This window comes from Oryzias latipes, chromosome 23 (genome assembly GCF_053564925.1).
Source record: "Oryzias latipes strain Hd-rR chromosome 23, Olatipes_Hd-rR_3.1".
In the NCBI taxonomy this organism is placed as follows: domain Eukaryota; kingdom Metazoa; phylum Chordata; class Actinopteri; order Beloniformes; family Adrianichthyidae; genus Oryzias; species Oryzias latipes.
In genome coordinates, this window is record NC_136259.1 from 24180367 (window position 1) to 24202957 (window position 22591).

The 22591-nt window shown below is 46.0% G+C and overlaps 1 protein-coding gene across 24 annotated transcripts in view; it reads right to left on the reverse strand.

The window, feature by feature from the left end:
• The window catches only part of celf2 (cugbp, Elav-like family member 2), a 274640-nt gene that overhangs the window by 152978 nt on the left and 99071 nt on the right, over nucleotides 1-22591 (reverse strand). For 23 of the 24 annotated variants that reach the window (XM_078942000.1, XM_023952426.2, XM_023952423.2 and 20 more), the window contains exon 2: nucleotides 21917-21952. The exons of the other annotated variant lie outside the window; for it this stretch is intronic. Coding sequence is in view for 22 of the 23 variants with exons in the window: in XM_023952426.2 (XP_023808194.1) it covers nucleotides 21917-21952 (36 nt within the window). In the remaining variant the exon portion in view is untranslated. The remainder of the gene's footprint in view (nucleotides 1-21916; nucleotides 21953-22591) is intronic. 24 annotated transcript variants of the gene reach the window in all.

The window sequence follows — 22591 nt, forward strand, 5'->3', positions numbered from 1 at the left end:
GGGGGGGGGGGGGGGGGGGCTCAGCTGCCTGAACAATACAGATCGATCACTTAGAGATGGAGAAAAGGGGAGAGGCAGAGGGGGAGGCGGGGGGAGAAACAATGAGGCTGAGCTGAAAATAGCCAGCAAGGATGAAGAAGAAAACCGAAGAGGAGAGGATTGTGGGTAGCTGATGGTGCCATCTCTTCAAATGTGAATATTTAATGACTGGAAGATGAATAATTCAAGAAAGCAAGCATCTGTGTTTGAGCCTAAGAAGACGTGGGAGCAGCACGACCGAACCAGACCGACCCGTTCACGCTGGCCGCTCAGAGATAAGTGAACTTCACACAGAACAGAAGGAACGGGCGTTTCCCAATTTTTCTATATGGGGAAGGAAGGCGCTAAAGTGGAATGGATGGATTTTCCCAGACATTTTTTCTTCCTCGTCGGATCTCATTCTGCTGTTCCCTCCATCCCTCCTTTCCCCCTCCGCCTGTGTCTGGCCCTCGCCGGACTCTGGTTAGGACATTGTGTTCTACTTAACACGGATGCCTGCTGCACCTGTGGGGCTGCAGCCCCTGCTACGAATGCTCGCTGACCTGTTTTGCAAATCAAACTCTGACGGATGTTGCTGCTCCTCTTTTTCTAAGGGGATGTTTTCCACAAACCAACAGAATTCTGGGAGGCTGTCAGCAGCTCCACACAGTCACTGCATTGAGGATTCTCACCTCGATTGGTATTTTACGTGCAAACGAGGCTAATTCAATCCCGTCACGCGGAATGTTAACAGCAGGAAATGGTTTACAGAGTCGGACATATTTGTGGGGCGAGAAGATCTTCAACCCGTGACCAGCGTTTCAGTGAAATAATTGAACACAAAACGAGATTCATGTGGGACAAAGTGTGAGACGACGTCTTTGCGTTTGACCCAGGTCACTGACTGGCTGCACAGGACGCTGAGGTCGAGTCCAACGCTGTCAAAGCGCGGCCTGACCGCAGTGACGAGCGCTCCCATGTCCCGACTTGACACGCAGGCGGGTCACTCCAAGTATCTGCCCACTGGGGCGTCCGCCGCCCCAGAAAAGGCCTCCGGTCTGCTAGACTTAACAGGAGTGGATGATGCAGTCCTGAGGTCCAGCCAGCACCTTGAGGTCAAAGTTCGGGGTTTGATCAAGTGTCATAAAGTCCGTCTGGTCTTTATAAAGAAATAGTGTTTGGTAAATGTACAACCTCAGCAGAGAACTAGAGGAACACTTTGGAGCGATGTCAAGCATATAAGCCTTTAACAGCTGAGCTGTCGCCGGCGACGGCTAAATAACACGCGCTCTTTGACACACCGGAACTCTTCATCCGTTTACAATGTGAATGAACTCATTCTGACGGAGCAAAGCTGCTTTTCTCCGCTTCAAAATCCACCAGAATTACATTAATAACGTCAATAATGAAGAGTTAAGGTTGTGGAAAGAATGTTACCGTCAACACTAGAACTTTAGCTCCAGTATTGACGTTCTTTGAATTGCCGTCACTTTTCAACTATTAACCTAATTAACATAATTCCACTGCATACAACAATGAAATGTTTTTGTAATTAACCTAAGTCACCTGATTCTGTTGTGGAGAAAGTGAGTTTGTGCCAAAATGCAACACTTTACCAACCGTTTATGTAGTTAAATTCAGACAGAACTTCAGCTACAGGATTGCATCAGGGTTCACTTGCAAGCGATTGCAAGTTGTGTGGATTGACAGATGCTTGGACCAAACCAAATGCTCTCTTTGTTTTCGACAGAATCCTACGGGTACCGGCCCACTACTCATGTCTACGGCCCTCAAACTTCCACGGTCTCAGCAGGCGTCGAGCTCCACCAAGAATCCACTAATGAAATGAACTTAATTAGCAGCTCCGGGACTCCATGAGGATTTTTGTCGGCGCTCGTTCACAAAGCGCTCCTGTCTCCGGCTTAGTGTTTCAGCTTGTAATAAATCATGATTTTTCTGGTTAAAAAGATCAATTACCCTAAATTTAGGGCTTTAAGAACCAGATGATGCCTGATTACTACATTTGAGCTTCCAGACTAACGTCTAGCGGCAAAACTCTCATTCATCAATGTTTCAAACAAAAGTCCCGATGGAGCCGTTAATCCGTTCAGACAGACCCGTAAAAATAGTTTAGTTCAGTCCAGACAAACTAAAGGTGAGTTACACCCTAAACACTCCCAAAAAAGCCGCTTGGAGTCGAACACTGTACTGATTTTTTTCCCCCTCAATGCAAATCAAGGATGGGGAGTCCTTCTCCATCCGCTGTGAGCGGCGTCCGCTCCACCTGCGGAGCATCGGAGCGTGCTCCCGCCGTAATTGGCCGACAGAAAGGCTGTCCATTCATCACAGCTCCCAGCCTCCTCTTCCCATTCGTCTCCTTCGGTTGAGACGTTGCCAACTTGGACCCCCACCACCACCACTACCACTCTCCAATTTCCCCACCCCCACCTCCCCCTTTGCTCCTTTTCCTCATTAAAGTGGGACCCAGGCAGTAGCGGTCACTGCCTCTCATTTATTTTCATTTGAAACTGGTGCAGCTCCACTGATCCTCTGGGGCTGCGGGGGGTGGGGGTGGGTGGGTGGAGAGTGTCATTCTGATAACAACTGACACACAAAATGTTAACACAACCACCCCCAGCCCCCCCACCGAAAAAAGGGAGCGTGGCACGTCAGGAGTAGGGGTCCACGCAAAAACAGTACGAATGCGTGGGCATCTGCCTGCAAGAGGATGCACTTTCACACCCATTTCAATTCATTTCACGCACATATTCACACATTTCAGATACCTGCGAGCTCCCGCATGCTCCCTTCCCTCCCCACCGCCACCCCCCACCCCCACCCGCCATCTCCTTCCCTTGATTGTGGGTTTTTGAAAAGGTGATGATAGCAGGGTGTGAGAAAAAGAGAGCGTTGCCATCCATGATTGCGAGTATTGATCACAGCATTGGAGCATGCGGGGGGGGGGGGGGGGGGGTCTGCTGGAGCGTCCTGGCACATCTTCACTTCCTGTGTGTTCGTGCGTAGTATTAAAAACCCGCCTGCCACCGTTTGATGGGAACGCTTCGCGGTAGATTGAATCTTTGGGCGGCGCCGCACACCGCCTCGGCACGGCCTTCGACGGTTAGTTTAGCCGAGTCAAGCGGGGCTTGAAAAAAGAAACGGGGGGGGGGGTTTGACTGACGGCGTTTTAATGGCTGCTGCACTGACCCGTCTGGGAAAACGAGAGGCAGGGCCTCAAACCGGCGGCCATGTCTCTAATAGTAGACTAATAACTTCCACACCATTAGACAGGCACACTTTGAGGGGTGAGTGAGAGGGGATGCTTGGTTTAACTTCTAGTACACCCAGAGGAAGACATGAGGGGGAGGGGGGGAGCTAATATCAACTTACAAAAGCAAACTTTCACGGAAATGAGCCTGAAACACAACTCCATCTGTGACGGCCCGTTTGGGCTTTGCATTAAACGCGGAAAACGTTCTGTAAATGTTCGGAGGATGCAGTCACATGATGTGAACAGAAGAAAAACCACCGAGTCAAGGTTCTACTGTGGTGGAACTGAAGGGCCCTGCGAGTGAAGACTTCATCTGTACGATGCATGAAGGTTTGTAGATTTGTCTTCTATCTTCAAATCAGGTCTGGGATTTCTGATGACTTCCTGTTTGAAGCTGATCAAGAACTAATAAAAACCCAGGCAGTGGTCATTTGAAAACTGCTAATGGTTCTAACTATTGACTGTTCATGAGAACTGGACTGAGTGACTCCTCCCCCCTGGCGTTCCAATAAGGAAGTAACCTCAGGCTGTTAGTCTTTCTATTGGTCAGATTAACCACTCTGGCTCTGTTATGTTCTTGATTATCCTATTTTTTCACATTTTTTCTGTAGTTCATGTTATTCAAGTTATAAACTGATCAATCAGATTCCTCAATAAAAGTAGGCGGAGCTTGGTGGCCCCATGTCCGACCTTCAAAGCAGATTTCGTGTAGCCAACTTTTAAGTGGTAGGGGTGTGGCCTTCCAACCAGCTCACGCCTGATTGGTGAAAGTGGTAACTACAGCATGACTAAAGTAATATCAGACGCTTATAAAAACAGCAAAAAAAGGGTTATTTCAACATTTTACCGTTCTTTTACTGCTAACAGGAAAAATTCATCACTCTACATTAAAAGTAGATGGGAATCTGAGCTCATTCAAAAAATTACAGAAAAAAACTGGTTTAAAATGTGTCTCACACAGTGCTCTTCTACCAGCTCTCAAATATGGAAGGAATTTTCATTGAAGAATCTTACACGCTATTTTATAACGCCCCGAATCAAAAGCAAACAACTAAAAACTCTTCAATCTTGTTGGACACAATGTGGGAGTCAGGAAGGGAATCACACACACATATTTTGGTCTTGTCCCAGACTACAATCTTTTTGGAAGGCTGTAACAACTGTTTTAAAGAGTGTTTTGGGATGTCATCTGCCAAACGGATTCACAAGTGTGTACCTAGGAAACCTTAAAGACTCTCTATTGAATGAAGATCTTTACCTGGTAAGGATATTGCTCTTGGAAAGCAAGAAAGCAGTGACCCTTAAATGAACGGAATTCCATTGGATTCTGACACGGAGAACAGCAGCTCTGTGCTGTTACGCAACACTTTCGATGTAAAAAAACACTTTTCCTTTTTGTCAAAATCAGCGGATTCCCGTTGATTGTGTGAACGTTGGGTCACAGTCTGTGGGTTATTTGGGCCTCGCCGGCGACAGCGTTGGTGTTCAAGGGTTCAAGTCCTGAATGAGAACCAGTTCATTTTTCTCAAAATGGAAAATGGTTTCCTCTCCATCCGCAACAAACATCCCAACCGCCGAGTCATCGTCGGACCTCTAGAAGTTCTGAAAACTGTTTTCTACTTCAACTCCGTCATCTGGCTGCTTTGGAAGCCAAAGGCTTCATTACTTTTCTTTGATTTGAACTCGATAGATTTTTGAAGAACCAGATCAAAGCCCCCACAGCTCTCCCAGGACCGCCTCGAGTCCGATGTGTCGCTTCATCTCCCCCGAGCTGAAGGACGGACTCCATCTAATTATTAAAACATACGCCTCTCACACTCTGGGCAGCCCGGCACTTGGAGCCTCCTCTAAAGTGGCGCCTATCTCAGCCTGCCACCCCTCCATCCTGCTGGCGGGAGAAACTCAGATGAGCTGCTCCACGCCGAAAGTGCCGTTTCTTGTTGGGGAAATTGCAAATGAAGTGCACGCCTCCAAAGCGGTTTCATTTGTCACCCGATGAAGCATTAACCGATTCAGTCAGCAAACTGTGGTCCAAGAAATTACTACCTGCAAACATCAATGAAATATGTTGACTCGCTGCAAAACAAGTCAAGCTGCTGTTTCTCGCCGTCAGGAGCGCCGCCAAGACTCGTCTCTAATCTTTTATGCAACAGGGTGGAGGTTAAGGCGGAGCGCGGCTCGCCGGGGTTACATCCTAAAGGCGGTAAAAACTTTTCAAATTAAAATAACAAAAACACTAGGAAATAAGGTTGTTGGGTAGAAAGAAACCAACTACGTCTTCGCACCTGATGTGCTCAAACTGCAGACCTGAATGACCAGCAGAGGAAACGAAGACGGATTCCCTCTCAGAGTGGATCCAGAGATCCACCCATGTGGTTTTTCAGGGCCGATCCGTTTATTAGTGGTCAAGAAGGCCGATAACCGAAATTCATTTGGAATAAGAGTGAACGTACTGGCGTCAAAGTTTAGGATAATTAAACAGTTAACGTTGCTTTTTAAAACAAATAGATAAATAAAGCAAAGAAATAGCTTTTGGAAGTGTGCGATGTAACGGGCTCAGCATGAGATTAATTAAAAAAAGTGAAATAAACATTTATCCCAAAACAAGTCAAACAGGAAAATATCAACATAAATTAAATCTTTGTTATAAGTTGAAAACAAAAAATGCTGAAAGTCATGAGTGAATGAGAGTTTTGGCGCTACCCGCCCCCGCCCTGGTGGCCCCCTCCTGACCCACCCTCAATGGCTAAGCAGCTGCCCCTCACTCCCCCGCCCCTGGTCAGAGCTGCATGTGATATATTCCTTCAAAAAAACCACAAAAGACTTTTTTTCAAAATTGCGGCTTTTCTGTTAGCTTTATCTCCATAGCAACCGTTTTATTTTTGGGTCGTCTGGGGGTGACGAACAGATCGATGTTTTTTGAAGAAATGTCCAGAATAAATTTTTGAAAATCCCTGGCAACAGAGGCTTTGATGACCACGCCCACATTTCTGACACTTTCACAGCATTTCGTTCAGCTTGAGCCAACGATTCATGTATAAAAGTTTCACAATATTCTGGTGAAAATTGTGCGACTAATAGAGGAACGCCACTTTTGTGAGCTCGCCACGCTAACGCCGTTCAAAATGTATAAACTTTATTTACAACATTTTGCTTCCCAGTGATGTTCAGTGAGTTAGGAGGCGATGGAGGAGTTCACATGTTTGGAAGGTAATTTATTTTGTTTTTTTTTTAATGGCAGCCTTGACCCAAGGTCAAAGGTCAACACAACTCCAGTTGACCATCGCTGTCAAGTTGCTCTCAGATCTGGTATTGCAGCTTTCGGACTGTAAAACGTTGTTTTTGTCAAAGCTTTGCAAGACGAGCTCCTAAAGCCCGACGCATAAAGGTTATAAATCATCCATATTTATGTGAACGTGGGCGGAAAAAATGCTGAATTGTAAACGAGCTGTAAGGCAAACAGGGCGACTGCGTGAGAGGAGGTGTACGTAAGCAACAGCGATGTAGGAGAAGTCAAAGGTGAGTGACGCAGAGAGCGGCCGCCTCCGTCTCCTCGGCTGCGGCGCAGGAACACGGGGATGCTACAAGCGTTGGGCGATCCGCTTCACTGGGCGGACCGTTGCAGGACAGCTGTGAGAAAATCCCCCGCCAAGAACGGCGTCCTTAGGGCTCCAGACCTCCTCAAACGGAGACGCCTGATGTCAGCAGAGGAGCAAGTTAGGAGGAGTCCACATGTGGGTCACGTGTTCTACATGCAGGGGTTTCCATGTCTGCAGCCCCCCCCCTCCACCAACGCCACCTCGGACGACATTTTTAGACCGGCTTCGCCAGTCCTCTTCTTCTTCAACAAGCTGCCTCTCTTTGCTTCTCAACCTCTGCCGCCGTTCGCTCTTCTGAAGCAGAAACAGCCCCCGCCTCCCCGCTGTTGGAGCGGTGGAGACCCTGCTGGCTTGCCTCGCTGAAGTAATCCCCAGTGACAGCTCAGCTCATGTTGTTATGTTCTGGGCCTGTAGGAGTCTAATGCTACAGCTCTGGAACAAGCGCGCTGCGGGCCAGTCTGCGTGGAGAGGCCCGGCCCGGCCCAGCCCGGCCAGCACCGCCTGCTGCTCGCATTTACCGCACATCTCATGGGTTTGAGGCCCGAAAACAAACCCACCATAAGTCAGCGTCACGGCATTTTCCTGCAGGCTTTTATGAGCTCCATAAATCCTGGAGTTCGGGGCAGAGCTGAGCTGACGCCAACAACAACAGCCAGTCAATAAAGCAGTGAATGTTTACTGTTCATTATGAGGGCGATAAATAAACTCCACACAGGATTTCATCAAAGACACTCCTGCAGAAACGCTCTAAATTCTAACCTTCACATCAGATAAAACCCCAACTGATGGGCGTTCCCTGCAGAACACGTCTGGAACTCCTATTTTCAGAAAAATGTTTGGTGTTGGAGCAAATCTGGTGGAGAGGATCTGCAGCGATGCGTCCTGATCCTCCTCCGAACAAGACGCGCGGTCCAGCGGACCGAGCCTGAGCCGCTTATTTTCCAGAGACGAGTTAGAGATTAGCAGGAACACTGGTGAGCCCCCAAATATGGACGAATGGGACTTTAAAACCTGTTCTTTGCATCGTAAAAGCATAAATACTGAGGTTTTTGTCACAACCAGACACTTCAATAAACTATCAATGGATGAGCCACCAATAAACTGTCATATACAATTACAATGACACATTTTTAAAGTTACGTCTCTGCTATTCTACGGAAAAAAAAAACCTTTTTACTTCAGAAACACCTTATTGGTTGCAGTACGTAGCCTGGAAATGAGGCTCAGCTGCAGTGACACCAGTAACCTAGACGCAGCATTTTATCTTGTAGTTAGTTTATTTAGCTCTATCACAACGGCAAAGACGACGAGTAACACCAGCCATTGCAGTTAGAGTAACATCTCTATCTAATGAGCCCCCCCTTGTCGTTTTTTGTTCAGGTTCAGTCTCTGTAGCTGACTGAAAACAAAGGGGTTTTGTGGAGTCTATGGTTTGGCACACCAATCAAAAATAAACACGACCTGCAACAAACTACAGCTGCAAAAAAAATCCTAAACAAAATTCAACCTAACAGTTGCAATAAACAACAAATATGGCAAAAACATCAAATAAAAATGTGAAAGTGGAAATGGAAACATTTGTCTTCCTAGCGTCTGTGGGACCAGCCCTCAGTGGTCATTTGAGGAATTACACCATTTGGTACTTCCTGGTTGGCTTTGGATCTGAGTGTGTAGAGAAAACGTTAATATCCAGAAAGCACTTCCTGGTTGACTAGATGACTCGATTCAAGCTTTTTAAATCAATAGTCAAGCCATAAAAGTAGAAACCAATCTTTTATCCTTTGTTTTCCAGTGAACTAAACGCATAACAGCAGGAAAGCCAAAGTCTGCTAGCTTGATGCTAACGTATAATGGAATTTCCCATTGGGCGGCTAATGCTAACATTCCGTCGACCTAAACATAGATTTCTGACTAAATGAATAGCTTTATAGACTCACAGTTAGGACTTTTCCAAACTCTTAAGGAAATCTGTTTTAAAAGCAACCATCTGAGGTCTAAAGCAGAGTTTTTTTCTTAAAATCTTGTGGAGTAAAGTCTAATGCTAAGGCGCTAGCTTTCCCTAGTGGCCATCCTAAAACACCCTCCAGGAGAGGCAGCACATTTATTTTTGTTGAAAAATCAGATTAATAGGAATATATTCAAAACATTCAAAGATTATTAATGTATTTCTATGCAAATATGACTAAATGTGTAAAATCGTGAATCAAATCGATCCAGGTTCTGGTGAAACGAATCTGGAAATAATTGGTGATACCTAGCCCTAATTGGTCTGCTTGTGAATAAAGTTCAATAAAGGTCTTTTTTTTTTAACACTGAGGATGTCGAGGAAAATAACTTGTTTTTGGGGAACGTTTTGGTATTTTCACACCAGACTACAAAACACCTTAAATAATTAGCTGAACTGATATTTGAAGGAGACATTTCAGACGCATGAGTCCACGTTAAAAACATCTGAAGTCTCTGCAGATCAGGTAAGGATTCATGAATCACTGTTGATTAGCAGCAGCTTTCTCCTCGGCAGGTGTCCCACCTTAAGTGGACGCAACCGCCGCCACCCCACAGTCACAGGAAGTTTATCTCCAGAGCCGGGTCGGGACAGACTAGCCTCCTCAGATGGACACGCCTCTGTGAACGGAGCTCTCCAAGGAGGCGCTGCTCAGATCATACCTGGCACATCGCAGTGCCCCCCCCCCCCCCCCCCCCAAGAGGCTGGGGCTGAAGACACAGGCAGGGAGCTGCTGATTAAAAATTCATCTCTGTTTATTATGATTTATGCATGTTTCACCGAGCCAGGAAGCAAAAGGAGAGGAGTGGAGAACAGCTTCATTAGTGCACATTGTGTGTGGGTACCACGTCGACGCTGGCTGGTGTTTGCGCAGCCGCTTGGCAGGTGGAGGGGAGATGAAATTATGGATCGTATGTGAGCTTCATTAGAATGTTTGGCATTCGGGGCAAAACCATCCGTCTTCACCAAACACCTGCATTTCCCTGAAAAACAACTCCAATTCCGATCCTAAATGATTGCAGGCGCACGGGCCGCTGCCATCAAAATGCAGCAGACCTGCTCGCAAAGTTCTAACTTAATTATCCGTTTCCGCCTGGTTTAAATGGGATCAGTCGAAGCTGGTGTGGTGAATAAGAGCACAGAGACAGAACTGAGATCTCAGACGTCACTGTTCCAGCCGGATGCGGGTGGCAGCGGCGGCGGCTCAGCAGCAGCTCAAGAACACGCTGTTACGGCTTCAGACAGGCAGGCCGATGATTGCTTATTTACATGGCTAAAAGCTCATTTCTCTGCGAGATTTCCTCACAATGTCGGCTTCTCGTTCACCATCAGACTCATAATGTTAAACGCCATACAAGCAAATGTACCTTAATCACTTCATTAGTCTTTATGGCCGCCATATGGCAGCAACATCCTGTGAGCCCGTCTTTTGCTCGTAAAGACTTCAGAATCCCACGCCAACGATTCCAATCACACAGGAAGAGGACAAACAGAAAGCTCAAGGCATAACGAAGGTGGGCGGGGTTTGTGAAAGCCCTCGGGCTTATTATTTTAATACCTCTACATAACAAAGTCAGGATCTGCGAACAGAAAACTTCACACACTTGTCAGACGAGCAGACATCAACCCTGAAACCAGGGACTGTATCAGACAACTGGACTGAGTCAGTGTGATGTCATCCACAGGCGTTGGTTTAATTCCAGTTCAACCAAATGAAGTCAATTCAGAACCAGACATAGTCAGTAAGCAGGGATTCTGATTACAGTCTATAAAACAGACCAAAATTGATGAGCGAAGGCCGCTCTGGTGCTGTTGGACAAACCAAGTCCAGTGTGACGACGTCTTATCTGGTTGCCTTCCAAGTTGAGCAACTTCTTTAAACCTTCGCTTTTGGTGATCAGATCTAGGGTTTCGACCGCTGACTGTATCTGATCTAGTCAGTGTGATGTCACCGACAGAAAATTGCTAACTTCCTTTTCCAACCAAATGATGTCAACAAAACGAAACAATACCAAATTTTTCATGATACAGACGGCGCCACATTAGAGCCAGACACTAGTGAACAGTGATTGGTCCGAGTCAGTCTGAGTCAACTTCTCCATGGCAACCACTCAGGAGTCAGCTTATTGGAAAGCCATAACCCTACCATTAGAAAGCGGCCTAACAAATGTGTCAAACGTTTTAAACTTTGGATGTGGGACCCAACGGGCACCACGTACTTTATTTGGGGCATCTGATTGGTCAGTTTATAACCTGAATAACTTGAACTACAGAAAAATATTTTAGAATAATGAAGAGGATTTTCAAGAACATGTGAACAAATGGTATAAGAGCAAGAATGGTTATTCTGATAAATACAATGGATGAGTAACAGCCTTTGATTTGTCTATAGAAGTCTTTGGGATTTTGGCTTCTTGGAGCCACTTCCTGTTTGGAACACCAGGGGGGAGGAGTGATTCAGTCCAGTTCTCTTATACAGTTAGTCGTTTCAATAAAGGATCCACTTAGCAGTGTGCTACGTGACTTTTCTTTCTTCGTTGGTGTCACCCTCATCTGTTTCCTGTTGGGAATTTTCCATTTGTATTGCTCATTAACATGAACTTTATTTGGATCAATAGGGGGTTGTAGGAGGAGGACATCGCACAAGCGTGATCACAAGACTGATTTGGTGTTTAGAAAAAGATGCCTGAATTTTTTCATGTATTCACTCTTTTAGAGATTTGGGCGTCCAGCCATGAAGGAAGCTGAAATCCACACACAGAATAAAGGCCGTGTCACACAGCCGCTACATACATTTTTTTTTTTTTTTTTTTTTTTTTTTTTTTTTAACTTGTCCTGTCCAACAGCTAGGCAGACAGATGAGAGCTGAGGGCCTCTTCGGTTGGACATATTTTACTTTAACAAGAGGGGTTATTAATCTTCAGACAAACCAAAGGTATGTCTGGATAGACCCCTTTTGTAATTGAGGCCAAACTTTATTAATTTCAAACATGTCTGAAAATCTTTGGTGTTGGACCGGACGGAAAAGGAAAGAGGGGAAGAAGAGAGAGGGACGTTAGAGAGAGGGGGGGTAGGGGGTGATAATAGGAGGGGAAGGGGGATAAGACCATGAAGCAGCATAAAGCAACAAGTTTACTGGTTGTTAATCATTATGGTAAGGTTCAAATGTAAAAAAAAACAAAAAAAAAAAGGGCGGAGCCTGTCCACACACACACTCAAATGTTATAAACACACCTGTTAGTTGCAAAGATGTCCACCTGTCGACATGTACACAAAACAGATAGTGTTCACACGCATACTTATGCCTTAAAACCAACTAATGTGAAATATTTCAGTCATTCAGTCTGTTGAGCTAACACCTGTGCTCAGGTGAGTGTTTATGTTCTTCTAAAATGGATGGTGGAACGTGAAAAGAAGGAGGGAGAGTGCCCAGCCATCCCCACCCCAAGACCCCCACCGCACCAGCAGCGGCAGCCGGATTCCCCCCAACGCCACACGGGAACCGGCAGGGAACAACCGCCGCCCGGGCGACCAAGCCCGCCACCCAGGCCAGGGCCAGCAGGGCCGCCGCAAGGCCCCCAGAGCCAGAGAGCAGGGAGGCACGGAGGGAAAGAGGGCGCCGCCCCAGCCCAACCAGGAGAGCAGCCCCCCCGCCGCGCCGGGAGAACCCAACGCAGGGCCCCACCGGAGAAGGACGCCCACAGCCCCAGACGAGCACCCCACCACCACCCAGGAGTTCCGGGCATCCCCCCGCCCCAACCCCAGGTACGGGCCAGGACCCCCCAAGGGAGACCCACTCCGCACTCCAGGCAGCCACCCGCCCGGCCCACGGGAGGTCCAGGGAGGAGCGAGGCAGGGGCCCGCCGCCCCCGCCCAGAAGGGGGGAACCCCGGGGAAAAAAGAGGGCCCACATACATTTTGGGTCCACAGACATCCACAGACATCTGTCGGGAGTGTCAGCCGAAGGGTCCTTAGATGAATTTCTCCATGTACCACAGATGAATAACTTTTATATTCCCTGCACAGATCCCACTCAAATTACATAATTGAAACATAACCTTTGGGCCAGATTTGGCTTTTGTGTTAATTTACGTGTTCTTTCCCTGGTTTATTCATACTTCTTCCGTGGTTTTTATAGTTGTACAATCGTGATACATCTGTGAAAGTTTCTCATGAAGACCACATTTGACTTTTTCCACGTATATTCAAATTTTCCTCCTTGCAAAATGCGCTACATGTACGTAGTTTCTGTGTGACACGCCCTTACAATGCAGGTTTTTGAAGTTTGTAGAAGTATCTCATCACTGTTTGGCAGACTGAAAAGACACAAACGTTGGCTTCCTTCTCTCAGGAAGTTCGCCCAAAGTCCCCACAGTCATCATGAACTGGTAAACATGGGACACCAAGGTCATGGACACATCAAAGGGCAGCTAGAAAAAAGTAGCAAAACCATTTTACCAAGTGAAGAAATCTGCCGTTTATCATGTGTTTGAAGTGGCAGAAGGCTCGGAGGATTTTTCCCCAAACTATCAAGACCTTCTGGCGCATTAAGATCAAAACGGCGGTTTGAAGAAAAACTAAAAAGTAACATCAGGGAAGTTTGTGATCCAGCCTGAGTCGCAGCATGAGCTCACTCCGGGTTCTCTGTGCTGGTTATTGGGGTTTCTTACAATCATTAAACTGTCAGATGTTTGATGAAACAGTTTTTGTTGACATCCAAAGGGCAGACACAAGAGAGGGGTTTCTTGCGACGTTCTCACACCAGGCAGACTGTATTGATCCATGAAGTCATTTTTCAAAATTGATATGTGACACTGGGTACCAGATGTCTATGGAGTCAAGAGAAACGTGCTCCAGTCCAAGAACATGGAGTTATCGCAGCAGCCAAACAAACTGGACTCAAATGCAAAAAAAAGAAAGGGAGAGATTTCCTTTCACCAGAATAGGTTGTTGTTCCTAAAATAGCCTGGACCTGAGCTCGACACAATAAACAAAACCTAACACACATCACAACAAATGACACTTTACATTGAAGATTCACAAAATAAAATATTTCAGTAAAACCCCTTTGACACTGCAGCTAAAGCCAACCGGATTGATGCTTATCTGATTGTCCAAGTGTATAATCTGTGGGGTTTAACAGATAAAGCACAGTATCATCAACATAGCAGCAGGACTTGATGTTTGGTTTTTCTAACCCTTTAACACCAGAGCTTAGGCTCCACAGGTGACAATCTTTGAAATATTGTAACTTTTCAACTGTTTACACCAGTAATGATATAGAAGAGTTTATTGTAGTGAAGTGATCACGCACTTAATTTGACCAACCAATATTGATGTGGAGAAAAGCAGCTTTGTGCCGCTATGCAACACTTTACTACCGTAACGTACTGGTGGAGGGCTAGTAAATGGGTTTTATGCACTGCATTACGTCACGTTAGTGAAGTGTTGCAGATCGGTGCAAAGCGGCTTTTCTCCGCCGAGTGTAACAGTTATTCAAAGAGCGTGTGTTATTTACAGTCGTCTGGTATTAAAGGGTTATTCAGCATTGGGGAGGGCGGGGTCCCAAACCATCTAATGGGTGTTCATGTTTGGGGGAGCTCCTACATGCGCTCAGGTTAACGGCGGAGACATGGAGCGGTTAGGTTAACGGCAGAGACATGGAGCGGTCACAGACTGAGCTGTGACACACGCCGGCTGTCGTTTACGGCAGACGCCGCCACAACTTTAGGGTCGACGCCCCACACCCCCACGCCCTCTGCCTATGTCTTTTTTTTAAAGTGTATTTACAATTTAATGACCGATTTGTGTTTGCTTCTGCCGAGCGCCTGCTCTGCACGCTCTCTCCCGCACTTTGTGTCTGCCGCTCCCTAATACGCTCTGACAGCAAAAGGTCAGTGCCCACCGGCTACTTGGGGGGCACGGAGTGATGTTGTCATGGCAACGTGCAGGGCACGGGGAGTGGTGGGGACGTGTGATACGGTGGGTGCCAAGAAAAGCAGAGGCCAGGACCTGAGTGGGTTGAAGGGACTAAAAAACTGGAGGTTAGCTGGACTCAAAGTGGGGGGGGGGGGGGGGGGGGGGGCTGAATCAACAGCCCTTTAATTGACTGATGGTTTACTAGGCTGGCAAATGGGAGGGTGGCGCTGGGGGGGCCTAAACACAACGGCTCTGTTATGTCTGTCAGCTGCCTTTCTGCTGAGCTTGGCTTCACAATAATAAAAGAGGGATTACCAAAGTCTGCAGGCTCCTCCTGCCCCCCCCCCCCCCACCGCCTGCCAGCCAAGGGTTCACCCCCACACCCCCCCACCACTCCTCTGCATGCTGCTCACGTTCATCCCATTCAGGAAAAAACACTCATCTGCTTTTTTTGCCGTACGTGTCCGTTCCATTTTCCTCCCTCTAAGTAGAGATGGGGGGGGGGGGGGGCACATGCACCAAACAGATGAATTATTTACGAATTTTTGCCCCCAAAGAGGGGAAAAAAAAGAAGAAATGCTTGACTATGCATTTTGAAAGATAAAGGGAGGGGAGAAAAGCGGGAGAAATAAAAATTACATTAGATACACAATTCTGCAATCAGTGGGGTGATATGAAGTATTCATCTTATCGCGCGGCGGCACGCGCCGCAGCACGCCTCCAAAGACTCGCAGATGACAACGGCACAAGCTCGCCTTTCCGTTTGGCTGCCATTCATCCATTGTGACTGAGGACACGTGCGATAAGAGGATGTATTGTTGCCATTGACGATGTCATTACGGGACAGTAAACAAGCGGCGCAGAGGAGGGTTGGCATGAAACCGTCCGGGGCCAGAAGGTCACGAAGACAATCTGGAATGAAAGGATGCAAGACCCCGTGGGGGAGATAAGACTCCTCTGCGTATTCTCCGGCTCATCCCCCCCCTTTGAAGCCAAGGACGGGCGTACGCTTAGAAACAAAGCCCCGGAGCCGCCGTGCAATCGACTCCTCTGTACCCCGCCGGGAGCGGCGCTGGCATCCCTGGAGGTCATCTACAGGGAGAAGCTGAGGGAGGCAGGATCATGCGCTATTAGGACGGGAAATAGGATGACACTCACCCAGGCTGTCGCCATTCAGAGTCTTAGACACATCAACAAACATGAACAGAGACCGCAAACTCACAAGAGCACACGCAGCACCTCCTTCTGAGGTACAAACAGCAACGAAGCCGTGTTCTGGTGGAGGAAAAACATGGCTACTCAGAATGATTGCAGCACTTTGAGGGCTCAACGCGCTTTCTGATGACTGCGCAGCATCACAACAGGTATAAATCAGCTGTTCCCCTCCAGCAACACAAAGAACTGGGATGCAAAATGAAACAAACTGAAAACTCAAGTTAAAGAAAGAGACTTGGGTCAGAAATAAAATGCAGAAACGGAAAGAGAAAGCTCTCAAATCCAGGTTTCTAAACAGCCGGCGCAAGAATTACAACGTTCTAAAAATTGTTCAATTGTGGGCTAAAATAGTCCAAACCGCTTGATTTTACTATAAAAAAGACTGAAAAGTGGGAAAATTGCTATATGCAGGGAATTAAACGGAATATGTTGACTTTAAAGACACAAGTTTAATATAAACTTGCTAAATAAGTTTTTAAGTTTGCTCTAAAATAAATAAATCCGGTCTGAAGCTAAAGAATAAAAGCAGAAAAGTGGTGAACCAAAAAAGGCTAATAGCTAACTTTAGCATGTCAAGAACAATCCAAAATAATCTAAATACAAATTCTGAAGAAAACGTGAAACACAAATGTGAGAAAAATGATACATTTACGCCGCCTAAAAATACAAAACTATGGCCGAGTCAGCGTTAAATTGGAAGCTAAAAAGAGCCAAAGCCGCACTTAAACACGCTAACAACATGCTAACAACATGCTAAACTGAAAATGTTAGCTAAATTCTCATTTAAAAAAAGCAAAATATCTTAGAATAGAATAGATTTTCCTTCTACTTCATAAAGCGACAATGCTTAAATGCTAAATCCTGCAAACATAATGAATACAGTAAAAAGAAATGTTTCCTTTTAAGAAATGTACGATTTTATAGGATAAAAAGCCTAATCTGAATGTTTTTTCTACTGCTAAACATCGTTAACAACAAAAACAGTAACAATTAAATCCTGACATCAATCAAACCAAAAAGTCACATCTAGAATGTCTGAAGTAGTTTTTTTGAGTAACTTCAAACTGTGGTTGAAGCTTACCCAACGTGGCCTAAATGGATCCATCAGAGCCTTCAAACCTATTTTTTCTTGGAATTCTTTCAGTTTTCTCTGAAAAAAATCTTGTTTTTATTAGAAAAAAATCTTTATTCTAGTAGAAAAAGGATTTCTGAGTTTGTAAAGCTCCTGCTCACACCTGTGTGTCGTTTCTAATTCCCCCACCTGCATCGGTGACGGTCATTACTCAGTCTGCAAACTCCATGGCCGCTGGATGAACATTTATTTTCTGTCCATCTACAGGTCCATCTACAGGTGAAGTTGGATTCCATCTGATCTAAATGGAAGTCAAATATTTGAAGGTTTTTATTGGGACGTCCAGCAGAAAATAGGTCTTCATTTATCCATAAAAAGCACTTTTATTTTGAAAGTTTTTTCTTCCTCCACTAGACTTATCTTCCCATTTTGATTTCCAAATGTTGACCGACGCAATAAGCACATTTATTTAAATCAACCAGACTTCCTGCCTATATATTATAAAGAAAAAGATGTCAATTGCCGTATCTTCAGTAAGATATAAATCAAAAAATCTTAAATATTTTGGGCCATTTGGTCTTTTTTTAAGAAAAGTATTTTTTACTTTACTTAACATTTCAAGCAGGCGTTTATGGGAAGTAGTCTTGTTTCCAAAAAACAGACGAGCTCGGAAAGTGGAAGGTTTTATTTGATTCATAAAACTTTAAACCACATCTATCTTGTGTGGTGTGTTTATTCTGACTTTTAGTGGATTATTGACTAAAAAAATAAGCGAAGTTTGACGGATGTAGTGCTAAAAATAGAATAAATGCCTTAAAAATCCAATGCGTCGTGTTTAAAGGCAGGACATCACCAATTGTGAAAAGAAATCATACCTACACAATTCTTTTCACTTCAAGTCCCTCTCCAGTTTTTTTTTTTCCAAAGCATTCAAAGAGTCTTTTATAAATTAGGATTATGACATTTTGAGCCAAAATCAATGAAACCTGTTGTTTTCTAGGACATCGTTTCTACGAGTTCACTTGAAATTCACCTCTGAGTTGTGGGCGGGACTGTTGGTGCAGAGCAACCCCGCCCCCTCTTCCCTTTCCCGTTGCTGCAGCCCGCCCAACGTGTTTATGACGTCACGAGTTCGATCTTCTTTAAACGGCATTTTTGTCGTCTGCTCTTTAAAAGTGTGAAATCCAACCTGAAGCCCCCAAAGCAGCTTCAGGAGAACAGAGCCGACACCCCTCCAAAAACCCCACAGGCTGTGAGGTGGCTGGAGTGCTCCTCTTCCATTTGCCAGCATTAGCACAGAGGGATTAGTTTGCCCCCTTCCATTAGGTGGGGGGGGGGGGGAGCGAGCGCCATGGCTGATCAATTATGGCGTCGCAGAAAGAAACCTGCTCAAACACGATGCTCGTGGATCCATTCCACGTCTCATTACCAGCAAACTTTTCTGCTTCCCAGCCTCTGTGTGAAAGACGACACACCAGAGAGGGACGGATGAAGATGAGGAGCAGGATGAAGGTTCGACTCGTCGCCTCCCCCGCCGCTTGCTGCTGTTTGTGAAAATTTCATTAGAATGACAACGAGCATCTGTGGAGCTCACTGAGACATTTGATGAACACAAGGAAAATGTGTTTAAATCTGCCCCATTGTGCTGCTTCATGGTTGTGATGAAACCAGCGCAGTGGGCGGGGCTAAAGGCGCGCGGCGCTGCGTGATGCAGGCCGTGATAATGAGCTTAAATCTGATGGTTTGTCATCGTTCCTGACGTTTGTGCGTTCTGCGAAACAGATTTTACAGGCAGATCGGCATCAGTGACGGACGCACCGGGACATTATGGAGGTAATGTTAACACTGCAGCACAGTTGTTGTGTGTGTGTGTGTGTGTGTGTGTTTGTGCTGTCGTGCTCCATCGGTGTGTTGATGCTGCTGTGTGGGGAGACTTGCTAATTGGCTCACCTGTCTCTCAGCCATCTGGAGCCTCTCAGAAAAGAAAAAAGGAAAAGAAAACATCACACGAGTTGGTTCCCCCGCATCACAAACACACACACACAGAGGTGTGCCAACCTGCAGGAAAAAGAGGAGCTGATGCAACAGGAAGAGAAGGAATCCTCCCAACATCCCAATCATTATTTTGCTGATTTAACGAACAAAAATGACGTTTGTGTGCGCTGACGGAGTCACACAAACTGGAACGATTCATCACTGAAACACAACGTTTCTGATGCACAAACTATGGAACCAGAGTGCGCCCAAACACAGCGTGACGACGAACGCTCAGCGGAGCGGGAAGACGGAAGGCCCAGCACCTCAGGATCCCAAACCCTTCATCTCGTTTCAAGTTTGATCACACTTAGTATGAGACACAAAAAACAACTGTAGCATTTCAGGAAGATTAAACATAACATTTTAGAACTTTAAAACATCTAATACAACTATTTGTTTTCAAATTTTGTGTAATACTTTGCAGCAAATGTTTATTATAACAGTGTTTTTTTTAGACACATGTTTGGTTAATTTAGGAAACCTAAAAAGTTGTGTTTGACCCATTAAATATTTAAAAAAAATGTTTGATTCTAGTCTCACTTCAAGCTGATAATTGTCCAAAAATAAGGAAAGTTGTAAAAATACAACTTTTTGGGGGAAAACGTATAAATACTTGAAACCAGCGACGTCCCGATCCGATCATATGGTCGAAAATCCGGTCCAATCTGCTGGTCTCAGACTGTTGTGTCCCGATGGTATCTTTATTCTGATAGGCGATATCTGTTTGTAGCGTAATATTCCAGACAATAGAAGTCTGCATGTCGTGAACAGATCACAGCATTTTAATGGCGTAAAACGTAAAAAAGGTTAAGCTAAGATATTCACCGATCCAATTACTATTTTAGAAAAACATTTGAAACTGACGGCTAGTGTCTCCACTGGTTTGTCATAACACAAACAACGATCTTTAGAAAATATAGATGTTTTTTTTATTCTTACTAATGTGAATTAAACATACTGACAGCAGAGAGAGAGAAAGACGGCTGTCAAGAAACCGTCTACAAAGTGCAAGTTCAGAGGAAAAATGATTAGGAAAAAATAATCTGGTAAGAAAAACTGAAACTGATAAATGTTTACGTTGAAATAATCATCATATTTATGTCACTAATTCTACTGATTCCATTTTTTATTCCATATTTTCCATTTGTTTTTAAGAGGACATTTTTTACAGTGTATGTTTGATCCATTTAGAAATGTGGGCATCTCAAGGATGGGTGGATCTCCCAAAAAAATAAATAAAATGCCCATTCATAGATTAATATGACTTTAAATTTGAGTCAATAGAAATAAAGTGTGTGTCTGTGTGCGTGTGTGTGTGGCTGTGTGTGCGTGTGTGTGTTGCTGTGTCTGTGTGTGGCTGTGTGTGTGTGGCTGTGCTCTCCCGGTGGTTCCAGGTCACTGGTCTGGATCTCCTCCTGGGCCTCAGTGAGCTCACCTGCCACTCTGACAGAGTTTGTGTGTCGGCTCTGAGTCGCTCCCTCAGAAGATGAGCCGACGACAGGAGGAAGAGGAGGAGGAAGAGGAGGAGGAAGAGGAGGAAAAGGGGGAGGCGGCTCCGCTGGACTCTGCCCCGTCCTTAACCGCGCTTCATCATTCATGAGTAGGCTGAATAATGTATGAAGTGCGAGCTTGAGACCAGCATCTGCTACAGCCAAGAACCCGAGGAGAATGTCGGGCTCAGATCCGGAGGTGGCCCCGCCCACATCCCGACCAGAACCACTCCCACCAGAAGCTCAGGAATTTCCAGAGGAAGCAGTTTTCCACCACTTTCAGCCTGATTAATATTCATGTGTATGTGTGTGTGTGTGTGTGGGGGGAGGGGGGACGCTGTCATGCAGCGAACGGGAGCGGACGCGGCGAAGCGGGACGCCACATCGTTCGAATCCCTGTAATTACAGCCTCCGCTGTGGGTGTAAACAGGAAGTGGCTGTGAACACCTGCGGAGGCGTCTGCGGCCTCACGGGGGGTGGGGGGGGGAAGGGGTGTGTGTGAGGGGGGTGGGTTCACGTCAGCACCGATGGCGGGTTTGCTGCTCGTGAAAAGGCGTCGGAGGATCCATAATTATCTGCTCCAATCAGGACAAAGACCTGCAATTACACCCCCCCCCCCTCAAAAAAAACCGCCTTTCTGGCTCTTGCTCCCAAACTGCTTCCTCTGTTTTCACACCTTCTCATCCATCCCTCCACCCCCCCCCCCTTTTCCCCTCGCTCCACTTTTTCATATCCTGCCTTCATTTTTTTCACCCCCCCCAGCCCAAAATAACAAGGGGGTGTCAGTCAAACCGCCAGAGAGCTTCATTAGAGGAGGAGAGCTCACAGGATCAAATTATACACCCGCTCTCCTGCCCCTGTGGGTGGGGGTGGGGGTGTGTGTGTGTGGGGGGGCTTCATTTCCTCACTTCAGGTCCTGCAGCTTCAACCTGAACGTCCAGATCTGCTGAGTCAGCAGATGCCTGAAGATCTGACCATCAACCAAATCGCTCGCCATCCAACCGTAAGCCCCGCCCACCATCCCGATGGCTTTCAGGGGCAGGAAAATTCATCCTGTTCTTGTTAGCCGTGTCTTCAATGAGAAATAGGTGCGGCTATTTCAAGACTTGGCCCTGATTTAAACCCCCCCCCCCGCTTGAACTCGGCTCTGTCGCTGAAGGCTTTGGTTTAATGACCCTCCGCTCTCACAGATCTGAGCGCCACACATCTCTTCTTTCCAGTTTCTTTTCCGTACAGCGGCAACAGCGCTCGTCATCATAAAGAAAAGAAAAGAAAGATGGTGTTCTGTACCTTTGTATCGCTCCAGAGAGGTCGCTGGCGTCCTGCCTGGAAGGAAAAGAAAACGTTCTTTTAAAAACAGCAAAAATATGAATCATCAAGCTCAGTTTATTGAGACTTTTGGTAAATCTGTCTGCTGAAACGTTTCTTCACACGATCAATCATAAAACTGAATGAGTGACGCTCACTTCTGTGCAACCAATCAGGTTCCTGATTCAACCGTGACAAAAGAGAAACTACGTTCACACCAAACAAGCAATGCTTCCTAAGTTCAATCATTGAACTTTGGCAAATAATCAACGAATCAGGGACTCAGCTTTGTCCAATGATGTGTTGATGACACGATCAGTGGGTGGAGTCCAAACCCTACAGTGAGGAGAATCAAGTCCCATCACTCAACGTCGATGAGAACCTTCACCCGTTCAGACCCGTCCAGCCATGAAGCAGCACTATCATCCTAAAGACGTGACCTCTTGGCCAACCACGCCGGAAAACTCTTTTTCACAAGGGTAAAAACTGGACTGAGTGACCCCTCCCCCTCTGTGTCCCAAACAGGAAGTACCCGCTGGTTCCAAAAGTCCCGTAGACTTCTACAGACAAATAAACAGCTGTGAGTTATTCTATTGGTCTGGTCAGAAACCGTTCTGATACCTTTTTTCAACACGGTCTTGATATTCCACATTTTTT